At 36.7% G+C, this 17,865-nt stretch overlaps 1 protein-coding gene across 3 annotated transcripts; it reads right to left on the minus strand.

Moving 5' to 3' along the window:
* Nucleotides 1–782: 782 nt before the first annotated feature.
* slco5a1b (solute carrier organic anion transporter family member 5A1b) lies at nucleotides 783–17,806 on the minus strand. 3 transcript variants are annotated; one of them, XM_043217805.1, is made up of 23 exons: nucleotides 17,505–17,806; nucleotides 13,889–13,939; nucleotides 12,613–12,726; nucleotides 12,325–12,415; nucleotides 11,676–11,793; nucleotides 11,085–11,391; nucleotides 10,221–10,451; nucleotides 10,103–10,146; nucleotides 9,569–9,894; nucleotides 9,075–9,161; nucleotides 8,564–8,643; nucleotides 8,392–8,456; nucleotides 7,683–7,895; nucleotides 7,405–7,602; nucleotides 7,076–7,223; nucleotides 6,845–6,918; nucleotides 6,191–6,268; nucleotides 5,845–5,964; nucleotides 4,824–4,990; nucleotides 3,073–3,126; nucleotides 1,803–1,867; nucleotides 1,611–1,684; nucleotides 783–1,526 (listed from the first exon to the last, which is right to left on the minus strand). In XM_043217805.1, exons 1-23 carry the CDS (start codon nucleotides 17,578–17,580, stop codon nucleotides 1,455–1,457), a joined length of 2,853 nt encoding a protein of 950 aa, XP_043073740.1. In that variant the 5' UTR covers nucleotides 17,581–17,806; the 3' UTR covers nucleotides 783–1,454. The 3 variants fall into 3 exon arrangements, with proteins under 3 accessions (XP_043073740.1, XP_043073731.1, XP_043073722.1); XM_043217796.1 differs by having other exon boundaries at nucleotides 9,569–9,891; nucleotides 10,221–10,553; XM_043217787.1 differs by having other exon boundaries at nucleotides 10,221–10,553.
* Between the last annotated feature and the right edge of the window lie 59 nt (nucleotides 17,807–17,865).

The raw sequence follows: 17,865 nt of genomic DNA on the forward strand, positions 1-17,865 counted from the left end.
GTTTGTGCCTTTCTACAAAAAGGCAGTATGTGGTTCAAGCGTGATCTCTGAAGTTACTGGATCTCCTAAAAAAAGATTTTGCTAAAACAAAAAAAATAAGATCTGTGAAAATCTTTTCCAAAGATGGCTTAACTGCACTAGCTTGAACAACATAAGCTTGTCCAACCAACGTCAAATTCAAAAAATCATTGGTTATATGATTATGTGTTTGCTTAAATTGTAAATACATGGCTGAGAATATGTGTGTTCAAACACTCAGGACAGTAGGGACTTTTGCTTTACTTCACAGACACGTGAAACTTTATTATGGAGCTGCACAGGATCAAAACAGCATTAATTACTCAGTTGCAATACACACTGATAGTCTGTTAACGTTAAGATGAAATGTGCACAGACTAAACTTAGTCATACAGATAAGTTTGTTAGTAATGATCAAATTTATCACTGGAATATAGTCAAAACAGACATTTGAGAGACGAACCAGCCCATCACAAAGTCTCTTGAATGAATCTTTCTGCTCTAGGTTTACTTTTTGATGTATGATGAGGCGCTGTTAGGATCAGGCCACGTTAATATGTGTACTGAGAGATGAACTGCATACCCACAATCAGAATATGTCTATCGGAATATGAATATGTATATCCCTTTGATGCTTCTCGAAATGAATGAATGTTTATTGCTCTTGTGGATGTTTACTGGTATGACCTCCTTGTACTCGTGAAACTTCCTGATAACAACATGGAGATCAGACACTGTATTTGTAATTTGCCAAAATCACACAATATCAATTTAGTCTTTATTGGTTTACATTTTCTAATGCACAAGTTTGCTGTAAGTTCATAAAGCACAACTGCACAAGTCTTGCATGCATTTCTACCTGCTATTCACACTGTTTGTGTGCACAGATTAAATTTGAATACCAAATGAAAGTGGTAGTACTTCCCAAGAGTCTTAATCTTATAATGAAAGTTCAGGTCTCAAACATCTTGATGAAGTGAAGTTTCCTTGGCTTGCAAAGGCAGCGATTCTCTCCTTGTGTTCTTGGTTTAATCTCACATGCAAGATGTTACTGCTTTGTACGAGTCACTGAGGATATGTGGTTTTCGTAATCCATAGAACACAGTTCTAAATCTTAAATAACGAAGCACATACAGATTAATTTAATAGATTCAGGTCCAATTATCTATATTCAAAACAGATCTGGCCAGTTGTCTGTGTGTGATGCAATAGAATGGCAACGATGAAAGAGTAATAAAAATCTGAAACAATGGCATGGCGAAAAACGAAATTAATGTGCTTTCATAATCACAGAGAACTGAAACAGTACACAATTCCTAATTACTACTGAATATAGGCCGATAATTTACAGACAAAATAGTTTCTATAGGACATATATCTTCTCAGAAATGGGATAAGAGTTTATATACAACTGAGAGGGAGGAAGAGAGGAAGTATCACTGCGGCAGGACTTTGAGAATAGCGTTCACCTCTTCGGCTACGGTCGTCAGTGCAAACTCAAACTGGTCCTGAGAAAGAAACAGACACAGTATGTGACGGTACGAAAGAGAATGTGTGTTTCAGTGTATTTGTGTGTACGCGTGTGTATATACCTTGGTCTGAACCATGCCGGGTCTCTGGTCTCTCAGGTGTTCCAGCGTAGCAGCAATATCAATCTCTTTTGCACCTGTAAAACAGAATTTAATATCATATTTCTATCGGTATTCATGCTGAATGTCCACAATGTGCAAAGCATATTACTAAACACCCACTGATAATTATTAATCAGCTTTCTTTGTCTTTACCTTTGGCCATTTTGTTCAAAACCATGTCAATCAAAATGTACGTCCCAGTCCGTCCAGCTCCGTCACTGAGGGACAAAAAAAGCAATATTTTATTAGTGTCAGTGATCTAAAAAAATGTAACTTCCTCAGGCCATCTAAAATGAAGGTGAGCTTTATTTTTTTCATCGGGAACAGTTTAAGAAATTGAGCATTGCAGTGAATGTGTGCCGTCCAAACAATCCGCAAGTAATCCACATGATTCCAGTTCATCAGTTAATGTCTTGTGAGGCGTGTTTTGTAAGAAACAAATCCATCATTACAGCCTTTTAAGGTCGACGTTAAATTGAAAGCTTCTGTTCGAAATAGCAGTCAATAATCCTTAATAGCACTTCATCCAGTGAAACGCTTTTACCCTGTTGTCACATCAAAATCAAATGACATATTATTCCCTGGAGAAGGCACATCTTAATGTTGGATTTATTACAAACATGCAGCTTTACACTTCACAAGACATAAACTGATTGACTGACATTGTGTGGATTACTTATGGATTATTGTGATGTTTGGACTCTCATTCTGACGGCACCCATTCATCGCAAAGGATTTACTGGTGGGCAATGGTAAATATCTCCATGTCTGATATGATAAAGAAACAAATTCATCTACGTCTTACAGGCCTGAGGGTGAGTACAATTTCAACACATTCAAATTTTTTGGTGAACTGTTCCTTTAATACACATTGTTTTTTTTTTTAGCCTTTAGCCAAAATGTGAAAACGTTTTCTGCCTCTTGCGAGACTTGCCTTTCCACTGACATCATCATGACACCGTGGGTAGGGAAAATAGCCAAACATGTTTTCTTCCAACCATCTGTCTTTTAGTAATTGTAGCCACCATATAAAAAACTACCGATGCAAATAAAGCGATGGCGAGTTTCAGCAGTTGCACTCTTAAACCCTGTTTTCTATACCAAAAATGCTCTGGTTATGGTCTGATGGTTTTAATTTTGGTACATCAGAGAATTATTGTTGAATTTAAAATTTACATTTAAAATAGCTTTTTATTATTGTTCATGGTTACATAAATATGAAAATGATTTTGCTTTTGTTAACTTAGTTAACATTTATGTTGAATACATGCCTTATTTACTGTATTTGAATTTTGCATAAAATATTTTATATATAGTTGACAGCATGTTTTGTCTCATCTCTAATGGCGAGTAATATTACAGAAATACATGACAAAGAATATATATTGAATATCAAGTTATGAAAGTGTGTTTTTGTACTTGCCTGCAGTGAACAATGACAGGGCAGGATCTTCCACGGTAACATTTGTTTACTTTCCTATTGGAAAGAAGGCACACATACAGTCATAAACACAGACACACACACACACACACACACACACACACACACACACACACACATACACAGACATATGAAAACTGAAAGTAGATTTCAGAAGTAGATTCTCTATAAAAATAATGGAGTGCTACATATCTTTTATATAATAAAACTAAAAATTAAATACACTGCTGTTGAAAAGTCTGGGGTCAGTAAGAGGTTTAAATATTTTAAAAAGATGTTTCTTATGCTTACTAAGGCATTTATTTGTATATATTTTAATATATTTAAAAAATGTAATTCATTCATGTGATGGCGAAGCAGAACCCTAGTTTTCAGTGTCCCATCATCCTTTTGAACATTTCTTATTATTATCAATGCTGAAAACAGTTGTGCTGCCTAATATTTCTATGGGAACTTTTTTGACATTTTTTTAAGATTCTTGTATGGACAGAAAGCACAAAAAACGATTTTGTCAGTGCTTACTGTCACTTTTGATCAATTTAATGCATCCCAACTAGTGCTGCGTGATAAATCGCATCCAAAATAAATGTTTTTGTTTATATATGTGTGTGCTATGTATATTTATTGCGTATATAAATACATTATAAATACAGAATATTTACCTGTATATACATGTATTTATATATTTCTATTCTTAGGTTTTATATTATATATAAATATATTCAATATATAAACATTACATATTTTTTTAAATATCTACATACATGTGTTTGTATTTTTATATACATAATAATAAATATATAAAGTATACAAACATAATATGGATAATATGCAAATAATATGCAAATAAATATTTTAATATGAATGTGATAAATCACGATCGTTTGACAGCACTTATCCTTACTGAACTGATTTAAATACATACACAAACACACATATATATAAACTTGTGAATGGTAGTGTATTAAAAGAAGGTTTTGACATTTGACATCAAAGTGATTATAAAAACACATTTGAGGATTTGGGGATTAAAGAAGATTAATTGCGCAGGACAAATCTCACATGTTGTTTGTTTTTCTATCATGTTGAGGGCTTTTACACTGTCTTTTTCCTTTTTTTACTACACTAGCAACATTTCCCATTACCAGCCCCTACATCTATCCCTAATGCCGACCTCTTGGTATGTTTTGATTTTCAGTCAAATATTATTCATTATTCAAAATTAAGTTATTTAATCTATTTACTAAGCTGTTGATTAGCACAATATAGACAAAACCTGACCCGCACAAACACACAGTCATATTAGCTTCAGACATGTTACTGGTTTATGCTGCTGGTTTTATTCAAACAAACACTAAAAGGGGCGGGGCCAGGACCAAAACACAACAATACTGATTGGAGAAAAAACGGAATATATAAGAAAAAACAGACAGCAGAGAATTGTAGGCAAGAGGAGAGGAAAGGAGGAAATCATAGGTCAGATGTTAGCAGACAGAAAGGTTGAACAAAAAACTAGAGTGGAAAGAGAGAGGGAGGGGCTGGAATCCCAGGGTGCACTTGGATGCAGAGTCGCAGTTGTCAATGATCACTTTTGTGACTATGCAACTGGAGCCAGTGAACTAGCTGCACGACCACAAAAATGACACTGGCAACCGCTCAGGAGCTGACACACACAAACACGCACACACGCTCGCACAACAAACAGGCAAACAAGCACGCTCTCATAGGCGCACCTGCGGAAGTCAAGCAGGGTTTGGCTGGTTTCAGGCGTTTGGTCGTTCAGCCAGGTGTGATAGTGGAACTGCGTGACTGTACGGGTCTCGTTAGTCTGCATGTTCTTCAGGTAAAAACTCCGAACCAGGAAATCCTCACACCACACATGCTCAGAAACCAGATTAACCTACATACAAGAACAAAAAAAAACAGTTAAAACCTTTATATTTACAGAGAGGGCAGACTAAAAGCCGAACCCAAAATGCAGTCACAGTTTTGTGTCTGCCCCATTAGTTTTTTGAATTTGCATTCAATTGCAGTTATTACTACGTGACACTTACTCCATACAAAAATGCAAATATAGTCCACTGTGTTTCACAGTGGGAGTAATTTATGATAGAATTTAGCATTTTATATTTGAAATTCTTAACAATCTGAAAATTTTAAAGGAAGCAATATAGAAGATTATGCCACTATAAAGAACAGATTGTATGGAAAAAAAATGTAAAATGCATTTAAGACAACAACCCTACAATATGAATATTACTAATTTTTTATAGACATTTATACTTTTAGTAAATATAATTCATAATCCATTTATGTTTATAAAAATAAACATTATATTGAGATGAATTATACAAAAAATTATAAAATGTCTCACAAATATTGAATTTTGTATATAATTCACAATCCATTTATGTGTGTGAGATTAATTATGTAAAAAAATTGAAATTTAAAATATTGAATTTGGTATAAAAATGTTTTTAAAACACCTAATTGGATCAAATTCAATCTATTTTCATATGATTTTGTATTCACTGCCATTACTAGTTAAGTCACATGGCTGATACAAAACCAAAATATGAACCTTTAATTACCCCAAATAGGGGTACTTTAAAGTTCAAAAGTAGTTAAAATTGGAATGGAATCATGCCCAAATATGACAGAACACACTTTGTATATGCTAATTCTTTTGTCAGTATTCACAAAACAGCAAACGCCAGTCATCCTCACTCTGCAACGAAGGTATTTGTATGGTACCTCATAAATGTGGTAGAGGTTGGAGCCTTCATCGGGCCAGTAGTGGTAACACTGCTTCACACCGCTCTCAGTGAGAGGAGTCAACATGACAATCACCACACACCCGCTCTCCCAGACCATCTGCAAGACATAGCACACAACATTATACACACTGCATGACCATCTGCACAAGAACGCACACACTACACAGGACACATACCGTACACACTCTTCCTGACCATCTGCAAGACACGCACACACACACGCAGACACTTTCAGACCTTGTGTTAGAGATCACACGTGAACACTCTCTGCAACACGATCTACAGCCACCTATATAAGCTTACAAACAAATAACGCAGTTTACCTGCCAGAAGTCAGCCACTGTGGAGGGCAGCGGGCCCTGAGTGGCGATGTATGCAGGATTACGAGGGTCATGATCCATCTAAGAGAAAGCAACACCGGTAAACCCTTCTGCATTACATGTGGTCAGTTTGTTTGTAGTTTAAATAATACTCACAGAATGAACATTCAAAAGAATTGTGCTCACTAATAGTAGTTTATTTGCATGCACTGTCTGCATCATTATAGTACCAGTTTCACTTATGCAAATGAGCTAATGCTGCAAGCGTGGCCGTAAAATCTGTGCTGCACAATGCAGTTTTCAATATTGCATGGTTCTGAGTGATAGGTTGATGGCCAACGTATCTGTAAAATAACATTAATTGTGATGAGAGCAAATAGCGCTTAGTAACCAGTCGTTAAGTGTCTTCCTCAAGGGCACAGTGGTGATAAAGAAGGTCTCAGATTTTTGCGTTAACTGGTCTACAGACAGTTAATCAATGTCTATCCAAAGTAATTTACTCTAAGTGTTTCCTACAGATGCAGTCACACTGCAGCAAACTGAATTTAAGCTTCCTACATCTAATGGTTTATCCAGTTTCTGTTTGTATTTGTAGTGTGCTGTTTGCGCAATGGTTTGTTGTTTTTTTCTGAAGTATTGTGTGTAGTTTGGGCTCACGATTGGGCTGGCATTGATGTAGTCCGAGTTGCCTTGATTGTTCTCCACCTTCAGGGTTATTCTGCAATGATCGTCTGAACAAAACAAAGCAAAAAAACACATTTATTTATTTATTTATTTTCAATTCTGAAAAGCTCATTTACATCACAGAAATTCTATAATACACTACTGGTTGCAGTACACGAATAAACAAAGCACCTGAAAGTGGATATATTTGTGTGTGTGACTCACAGGCTATTACTGTGCTTGCACGGTTTTTCTTGACGTTTCCGTCTCTCTGCCCGATGGTGGTGGCATTGGGCTCGGCCTGGTACGCACAGAGGGCCTCCCACTCCGACTCCAAACGATTCTTATTTTTTAGGTGGTCTTCCATATATGCCTGCATGAGTGAATAAAGAAACATACATGATGTTTTGTGAGTCATGTGACACTATCCAGTGGTAAAAGATAATTTAATAGCACCCAGTGAAATTAAAACTTAAAAGGAATTTCAAATAGTTTGGTGTCAGTGAATAAAGGCATCTTTCACAGTGTTCTCGTGTGTTGGTTTACGCATGTACCAGTATCATGTGACCAGTAGAGATGTCCATGTTGGAATGAGCAGGCTCTTCACTCCAGGAGGAGGTGCTAGTTCGTGCTGAGGGGCTTGGCATCGGGCCGTCGCTCAGCTGAGATGACACACTATTTATACGAGAAGAATGAATAGGATCCGGCTTCTCTACAGGAGGCTTTACTGCCATTCGCTGCCTACACAGTTCCTGAGGAGAAAGAAATCTCACATCAATCAAAGAAATGATCTCAAACAAACTGCCCTGCGCACGCACACGCTCCTTGGTACCTGGTAGGTAGCAGTGGCATCAGTGGTGGGGTCAGAGCCAAGGTTGGTGAGCTTCTCTTTGAGTTTGTGATGAGAGCGATGACGCAGACAGTAGATCACGCTGGATGCTAGCAGCACTCCAGTTATACAGATGATGGAAATCACAGTCAGAATCAGAAACTTAAGAGACTCGGAGCGACTGTACTTAGTGGGAATCTGATCCAGTTTGCTCCTCTAAAAAGAAACAGAAAGACAAGCTAAAACACATTTCTTTGATGTGAAAGAAATTTAAAGGTGCATCTATTTTCAGAAGTCTGTTATTGGCAGAACTTTGTGGAGAACCTCTATGCATCTTTTTAAAGGTGACTCAGATCATATTGTGAACTTGGGGGTCTTCATTTTATGTTTTAAGTGCCTCAAAACATTATGATGTTACTAGATGAATCATTTAATAGTCTTCAGCTTTTTTGTATGACATACGGGCTCCATTGTCTTAGCAATTTTCTTTAAGAACGTTTTGGGGTTCTCCATATAAGATGATTTAGAGATCTCTAAATGGTGCATCAAATTATAATTTTTACATGAATATGATTACCAGTAGTTTTTATACAGTTTATTTTAAGCAGTCAAATTACAGAATTGCATTTTATTTAGTTCAAACATTAACTGGGGAATATCACATCCTTGAAAAAAAATTATTATGAAATTAAAAAAGTGGAAAGAATCTTACATCGGTAACTCCAGCCTCTACAATCTTGACTTTCGCTTCATTCTCCAGTTCATCCTTTCGACTAACTGATACAGGAGAAGAATCAGAATCAATAGAGATCGGAGTACTTATGAATCTGAACAGAGAGCTCATCTTGTATATCATGTGCATAATTAACTCTCACTAAACTAACCTGCCACATTAGCCACATCCGCTGTAGTGATGTTCTGAGCATTTGGACGGACCTGAAATGTCACAGCTGGACTAACAACACTATACAAATAGAAAAAAATCAGCTAGTTATTTTGAGGAATCATGTCAGTGTCCAAAAAATATTAAATATACCCTCTATTGTTGTAACAATAACATTTATGAATAAAATAATCATCTGTTATATTATTTGCAGAACTTAATCCTGACAGAACATAAAGCTCATGATGAAAAGTGTGATGTAATTTTAGGTGAATTAATTATTGAGAAAGAAAAAAGTAGGGTGGGGACTTGGTTCTGTCCAGAGTTATGCGGTATATTAATTAAATATACAAAGAAAATAATTTACATAATAAAACATAGAGTTTATAATATTACTAGGATTTAAATGTGCTTTCCAATTTGCCTTAACTACATATTTAAATCAATTTATTTATATTCTGATCCTACATTGCAAGTTATTGTAATTTGGGAAATAATAAGTAATGACTCACAAGAGCTCTGAGAAATCAGTCATTTGAATCTTCGCTTTTCGAGCCAGCAACTCCATTAAATACAAACCCTTATCAGTGGGAAGATTTCTGAGGAAGAAAAAAAAAAGATTGTTTCTAATGCAAACAGATAATAGTGAGTAAAATGCATTTATAATTTATTTTAACAATAAATAATGATAATAATAATAATAATAATCAATTATTATTGCACATTAAAAATATGGCAAATATTATTTCAAATAAATTTAGTTCTTTTTAACACTCTACACATCAAACAATAAAAAAAGTGTTATGGATTCCACAAAATATAAACTTTTTTCAATATTAATAATAATGTTTTTTTTAAATAATGTTTTTTTATGCCTTGGTGTGGTAATTTTGCTCATCAATGTCTATACTTTACATTTGAACAGTTAACAATATTGTGTAGAGATAAAAGACACAGAATTGAACTAAGAAAGAATGAGTGTAAATGTCAGATGTAAGTATCTCACTCTGTGTCAGTAATAATGTATCCATAGATGTCATTTTTAGCATTGCTCTGGACGTCCAGCTGAAGATCCTGTACTTTCATGTTCTTGCGGTGTGGTGCAGGGTTTTCCTTTAGGGCAGAGGAGGGAGCTATCGCCGCTGCCTGGACCCAACCCTCTACCTCCTCCACTCTCTCTATGGCCTTTTTCTGCATCCCCACCTCCCGGTGTGTCGTTCGGCTACGGACCGTCTCCACAGACACACCCCGCCCCTTATCAGCTGCCTCTGGTTCAGAGCTGGAGGTTTTATCCAGGTACTCCAGCAGCTTTCCTAAAAAGCCCACATCCTGCTAAAACAGGAAGTAAAAACGGGCGCAATGTAAATCCATTCTCAAAAGATATTTATATTATTTTCTCTCCTAGTTTCTCTCTAAACTAAATAAATAATTCTTTATAGGTTCACAGATCTAACATTAAGAGTGGGAAGAAAATGTATGTATTGTATAGTGTATAGCGTATATATTGTGTATAATAAAGACATAATACAACTAACACTACCTTGTTGTCCATAGTTCTCTTCTCCTCCACTAGCGTCTGTCCCTCTGAAAAAGAAACATGATCAGTGTAAATGCTTGTCCCATGTATGCTTGACCGGCTTTGCTTCAGAAGATGTTACCTGTCACAGACGGGACGGTTTGGAGTGTCTTTTGAGTGACAGAAGAACTTTCCTCATTCTCTTCCCTCTGATTCTCAGCACTGTCTTTAGGGGTTTGATCCATTACATAATTCTCAGGATGCTGGTCCTCATATTGCATGTCTTCTGCCTCGTCCTCGGGTCTCCGCTGTGTCTCCAGATCTCTGGGGGTTTCTCCTTGACCTGCCTGCTTGTCCACCACCTGCAGAGCATCTGCGATAAGAACAGCAAGCTCATCCAGATCTGCTGCCTTCAGGCTCTTCACATCCACCCTGTGCCTTCCCACGTTCCGCAGAACTTTCCAGATGAAGGATTCTGTGAATATTATTATACATAAAAATCTGGAAGCTATCTGATTATTTATATAACATAAAAATGCTTTTCTGAGAGGCACTCTCCAAAGCATTTTGATTATTGATTTTATATTTTTTAATTATTTGCTCTACATGCCAAAAACGGCTTTTAAAATTACTTTTAAAATGACTTACTGCATTATCATAAGGGAACTGCATGCAATATATGGTTGTCGGTGAACTGTTGGTTTGTGTTATGGATGAAACTCTAGTCTCTATGATAGGAGTATTTTTAATATTTCTAATAAATTAATACAAATTTTAGTTTACTTTACACAAAGCCATCTTTGGGATTTTAATAGTGTACTGTACTCCTTGCTACATTATAGTCCTTTATAGAGCTTGACACTCTCTAGGCTATAATTGTATTTTGATAATCATTTCTTTTTGTTTTTCACAGAAAAAAAGAAAGTCATCTGGTTTCAGATAACACAAGAAAATGAGGACAGATAAGGTGAAGTGGTGTAAGAAGCAAAAGAAAAAAACCTCATACCATCCACTGGTGTAAGAGAGTCACTGGTGGAGGACTTTGACCCATCTTTTAAATAGATTCGGTCCACTCTGGATCTGTCTCCCAGATCAGGCTGAGGCGGTTTGTTTTTGGAAAGATATTTCTGAAGAGCGGCTGTGAGCAGGTCTGACCCCTCTTCCTGCTGAGGAGCTTGTGCCGCATCGCTCTGGTATCGGCTGAGGTCAGGGTAGGACTGTGACTGATAGGGTACCTCTGGAATGAACTGAGGAGGGGAGGAGTCGCTTTCAGGCTGTGGTTCTCCAGAGCGGTAATACTGAAGCTCCGCCCCCTAAACAGGATAAACAGATACTTTTAAACCCTTATAATAAAACATTTTTACTGGTAAATCACACTTGCTGTGTTTATGCATTCGGCAAATGTAATACATTTTCCAATTCAGCCGGTCGTGTTATTAATTTAGCATACTGTTAGGCCTAAAGACAATATCTCACTTTTATTTGATAAAGAATTGTACTGCTATGTTCAATCACTACGTGATGCCCAAAGTACAGTAAATCTCTCAACTAATGCAAAACCAAAAACACAGCCCTAAAACATACACACTTTACTCACCTTTTGTGAAGATTTTGGCAGCAGTCCCAGGCGCTGCAGGTACCTCAGGGTCTTCCTAACCTCAGCCTCGGATGATTTCATTCTCTTATCACCAACAGCAGTCCCATAACCCTGTGGCCTGTCCGGATATCAAGACATAAGCCATCACTGTAAGAATCATTTAGCAGGGGAATCACAGGTAATCAGAATTGCATTCTCTGTAAAGATCCTTTGAAACTATGTATTGTGAAATAGAATAAACTGTGTTGGTAAACCTCTTATTTAGAGGACAGTTTTCATCAAGAAGTTACTCTTATATTAGTTATGTGTCATTTAAGTAACTTTTTTTCAGATAAACACATCTAACTAGACTAAGACTAGCCTATAAAGAGCTACAGAACTAATATGGTGTATATAGTAAATTATTTGATTTGATTTCCATAAAGAGAGTATTGATTTTATTGATTATTGATTAAGCCTTTTCTTGTCTCTCGGGCAGGTGAGTGTCTTCAAAAAGTGTCATATGTTTTCTGAGAGAGATAAAAGGCCATAAAGTTTAGTGGAAAGCCCTTATATGGAGCTGGTTTGGGTGTGGCTTATGCAAATGATTTCTCAGTTGTGACGTTTCCTTTTTTAAAAGTGTGCTAACTGGCAAATGTAATTGTTTTACCTTGGCTCTGGTAATGGCAGGGAAACTTTGCGTAGTTTGGAGAACTCGTTTGATAAAACTTGTTGTGTGACGTCATCTTCCCAAGACAACCCTGCAGGGACAGAATGAAAGCAGAAGATTTTGACTCATCTTACGTGAATTGTGTCACACGCGCACACACTCTCACACACCCCCACACACACAGAGTCTCTGAATTGATCCTTGAATGCTGAGGAGCTCTAGGCGTAGCCTTTATAACCACAGTGACAGAGATGTGTGCGGTTGCTATGGTGACATTAATGCACCTACCTCTGTGAGCCAGTTTCTGAAGCAGCGTGCGGAATCTCTGTACCGTTGCTGCCGAGACATCATATGTGTAGACGTTTGTTAGTGGAGCAGCCTCACAGCGACCGAACATGCCATCTACAGAGAAAATCAAATCAACAGCCACTTCAGGATGACAATTATGTGCACAGGAATACTTCATGCTGTGCGTGTGTGTATTATTAGATCCATTAACAGTCTCAGCTTATTAGAAACAGTCACCAGGGGCAACTGAGACAGGACCAGCTGGAGTCGCCGTCACCTGCCTGATAGTAAGGTCACACCGTGTGCGTACGCATTACATTTGCATCTCTATTTTATACTCACACGAGGGGAAACATCCCACTGTGTTATTATTCAGTATGTAACTGGAGCACAGCAAATGATCCTATATGTTGTGACATGCAGTGAATCAAATTATGCCAATCATAACAGTAGTAATTTCCATACAGAACTTTTATTATTACAGCAGAAGTAAAGTGTTTAATTCTAAGGGTTAGAGAAACCGAGGTAAAAATAACTGCTTCTTGGTGAAATCATTTTTCATTAAAATATGAAATAATTAAACCTGATATATATATATATATATATATATATATATATATATATATATATATATATATATATATATATATATATATATATACAATTAACATTATTCCCAGTTTATAGTGTATATTCTATTTGTCAAAATTAAATTATGAACACACATCTAGAATTAGTTTTGAATAATTAAACACTGGGGAGCTGAAGAGACCAGTGTTGTATCTTCTGTCAGGCCACTTATTCTGTGCTGTTCTGTTCGCTCAGCAGAGCTGAATGAAATAAAAAAAGAATACACACTCACATCACATATGAGTAAGAAAGTAGGTTAAGTCTGATTGGCTGATATCGCCTGACCTACATGTGAATGATTTCATTCATTTTACCCTCCCATTGATGGAGTGTGGGAACATATTGTACCAATAAAAAGATTGACTTTCAGCCTTTATGGAGGAGAGTTCGGAACAGTTGCTAAGCAACACAAAAAAGATATTAAACACAGCATGCGTGTGGGTGTTGGTGTTGGTGTGTTTGATTCATTGAGTAAGTGTCTGTATCTGCTGTGGCATGACCAAAGAGTTAAAATGCATTGTATTCAAAATAATGCTAGACACACAGACAAACAGCTGCTGAATCCAGTTGAAAATCAAAACCAAGAGCTTGATCAAACGGCATAATGCATGAGGCTGCAGGTCCCGAACGCAAGTGTGTGACTCACCATTAAGACAGACTTCGTAGTTCAGACACAGCCCCTTCTCAAACAGGCAGCCTAAGAGAAAGAGAAACACCAAATACAATGATTATAAGGAAAACTCGTTTTGAAAAATGCTTCTAATTCTATAAGAACAATAATAATGATAATAACCCAGAGAAATGCTATTGATGTAATCCCTTTCAGGTGGATGAATGGATAACACACTGAAAGGCAATTTTAAAATGCCAAAATGACAAAAGCAGGGCATTGTACAAAAAAAGTATGTTATGTAAATGTGATTAATAATATAGTTAACTTTCTTGGTGTAAATCGGCCTTAGAAAGGATTTCGTATTACTTATTTATATTTTATGCATTTACTCTCTATTAGCTGACTGATATCAGTACTATCAATAATATCTCAAACTGTGTTCTATTTTGCCCCAAGAAAGCTTGAAATCAAAAGACAGAGATCTCAGTATAAACATTTCTTATTAAGTTTGTCCACAAACTATGCTGTCCACGTTGGTTTTATAGATGTTTTCTATTATACCAGAAGAGAAACGTCTAGAAAAAAAATTAACTTCAAAGAATTACAACTGAGATGTCCTGAGGGGTAAAAAGCAACATCTGAGCAATCGAATTTTCCTCTGGGCTGCACAGTATCTTTGTACCATATGCATTGCCGTGCTACATCATATCTTTGTAGGTTAGGTTTTATAACAGAGAGGGCCGAAATATGTTTAACATTCTTTCTTTGCATTTTTGCTTGTATTGTATTGCTCCGCTGCTCATCTCACCTGCATAAAGAACAACAACCAAAAACATCACACACACATATTTGCTGTGTTTGAAATCTGTCATGGTGATGATGCTATAACTTCACTGTCAGGCATTCTTCTTGTGTACTGATATACTGCTAGTGATATACTGTAGTACAAGACCGACCATAGAGTGTTTCACGCAAATCATTAATAGTAAACTGTGCTCACACCAAGTATCTCAGCAGAAAATCACTATTTCTCAGGCTCTGAATGTCAGTGACGGGTTTAGCAGTATCTGACCTCATCTACTCATGTGTGATTAACAAGCCGTGAATTCCTTTTTCTGGTTTTATTTAAGCCTGATTCTTCTTCGTTTCCTCTATTCTGGTTTTAACATCGACTGTCGTGATTGTGCAATAAAATAAGCACTTTATTTAACTCATAAATATGCCGGTTTCGAATAATGAGCAAAATACTAAAAGTTATGCACGTTTAGTCTGATTAATGAAGTAAGATGTTTATTCACATATCATTTCAACCTGATGGATGTGTAGACTAATGCTGACCTGACTTTAATTACTCGGTTTAAAAGAAATTACTTATTCAGTACATAAATAAATTGTTCAACTTTTTGAAGGTTAGTGCACACACACATCCCTCCTCTTTCATAAGATGCATGATTGTATTTTGACGCATTCACACAAATAGAGCAGACAGGATGCACCCACACATGACACATTTACACAAAAACAACATCATGATGCATGCTTGCCTTATTATATTTCTATTAAAACCTCTCTGTTACTATGGAGAGCGGTTTGCGCGCTCGGTTTAGAGGGAGGCAGTGAGAATCCGCAGTCACAGTTCATCAGAGAGATGGTGGACAGACTGTCTCCTCACTGACATCCTCTCAAATAAATCCACTGACACTCATCAGCTCAAAAAAAAAGAGCCACAGAGGTGAGTTTCCTGACTGTGTGACCATCATGTCAGCTTCTGCATGAGGCAAAGTCTGAGGACTGAATGCAGATGCTGGGGTTTAGCAGTGTCCAGGCAGCTTGATGACAGATGTGTTTCCATGAGAAAATATGGATGGATGGACCAGAACATAAAATCTGTTAACACTGAAACAGCGTGTAATGTGTGCTCTCTATAACTTCCTGTTATTGCTGCCTAATGTCTTTTGTTAATTGAGAATTATTTCCAAATGCGCTGCTAGATCTTCTTTCATTGTGGTCAAATGTACACCTCTTTGATACAACTGCTGTGCTGCCAGAACTTAGGTTTAAATGAAAGGTTTATTTCAATACAAACTAGACCAAAGAATAAAATACGGGGAAAAATTCTTTTAAAATGTATATTTTTGTTTAACTTTTTTTGAATTAAAAAAACAATGTAAATTTGATTTAAATAATTTTTGATTAAAAAGTAAAAGAAAGTTCTAATAATAATTCAAATTATTTCATTATTGCATTTTTATATATAACAATTGGACATAAAGCAATGTTTCTCCTTGCTTTACTTTTGACCCAAGATTAAGATTATCTTTTAGCCTTTTTTAAAATAGAAAGTCTGGGCACCTCTAACATAGACAATAAAATGAAATTGATAAAAATGACACAATCATAATTACATAAAGCATAGTTTAACATGTCATCAGGAAAACAAACAAACCAGTAAATAAATAAATATAGAATAAACTGGAATATCACTATTAAATTAATCTGTTAAAGTAGTGTTTTGTGTGTTGAGTTTAGGTGTTAAATTTGCCTATATTAGTTTCATATAGTCAATTAATGTAACTGCAATATCAGTCTAAATATATATATATATATATATATATATATATATATATATATATATATATATATATATAAATATATATATATATTTATATATGTTTTATATATATATATATATATAACACACATTATATATATATATATATATATATATGTTTATATATATATATATATATATATACACACATATATATATATATATATATATATTGAGACATGATCTTTTCATTGACAATTATGTCAGTTTATAATGCACATCCATTTAGTCATTCATGCGGTCTATGAAGCAATGAAGTCAATATGACATTAGCACGCCGCAACCTGTTGCCATGGTTACAGTTGCTAATGACTGACAGGATGACCTTTTTCTGGGCTGGGTTTATGAATCACACAGACCCCGTATCAACTCTATTATTGTGGCTCATGCTGTGAGCAGGGGCGAGCAGTAATCTGTGATGCTTCATTTCCTGTGCTGCTGTTGCTGCACTGACTGCAGATAGAGGCCCTCCTGAAAACGCCAACCACTATATGATGTTCAGACTATATATAATATAATTAAACAATACAAATAATACTATGCATTCGTCAAGACAACAGGCCGAGTGTCCATCCCCGTCTCTCAAGCTCCGGACCCAGTTATGTAATGACCAGAGTATGAAGTCCTACAGCTTCACAGCCTCACATTACATGACTTAAAACCACTGAATGTACAAAATTAAGCTATTTCAGAGAATGGGGCTACTGATGGCTTAACCCGTGATTAATATTTGCGATGTATATATTAAGCTAATGATATGCTCTTCCTTGTCACTTTCTTTATTGGCTCAATAAGGAAGATCCGCGCATCCACCCGTCAGATAACACACTCGCTCTGCCTAAAAAAACAGCTACAAACCACTGGAAACGAATCGGAAGGAAGATACAGACTTCTTGTCAGCGCGCTTTTAATAGGCACTAATATTGACATGGCGCGCGCTTCATCTCGCCCTTTCCTTACGGAAACGCACGCGCGCGCGCGCACACACACACACGCACATTTACACTCACACGCACACTATAAAACACTTAACGTTACCGAATTTTTGATCTGCCGCGGAGGCGAGACCGGCCCGAAGCGCGAGGATGGTGAGAAACAGGTGAAACGATTCCATCCTTCCGATCACGCGTCCATCTCCTTCGCACGTTATAAATCCATTCCCGTGGTGGATTTCCTTCTTTCCGCGAGATCTGAGGTGATGGGGGATGGATGATATGGAGACGGTGTGGAGATAGAGGGAGAAATGGGAAAGGGAGAGTGAAAAAAGAGAGGAGGAGACGTCAAGCGTACGTAAAACCTGTCAGCGCGCGCCGCAGTCCGCGCGACGCCAGTATCAGCACTGAACAGCAACCCGCCTCTGACGTCACAGACACACGCGCACACAAACACACCAGTGGTA

Source organism: Puntigrus tetrazona, chromosome 2, assembly GCF_018831695.1.
Source record: "Puntigrus tetrazona isolate hp1 chromosome 2, ASM1883169v1, whole genome shotgun sequence".
In the NCBI taxonomy this organism is placed as follows: Eukaryota; Metazoa; Chordata; class Actinopteri; order Cypriniformes; family Cyprinidae; genus Puntigrus; species Puntigrus tetrazona.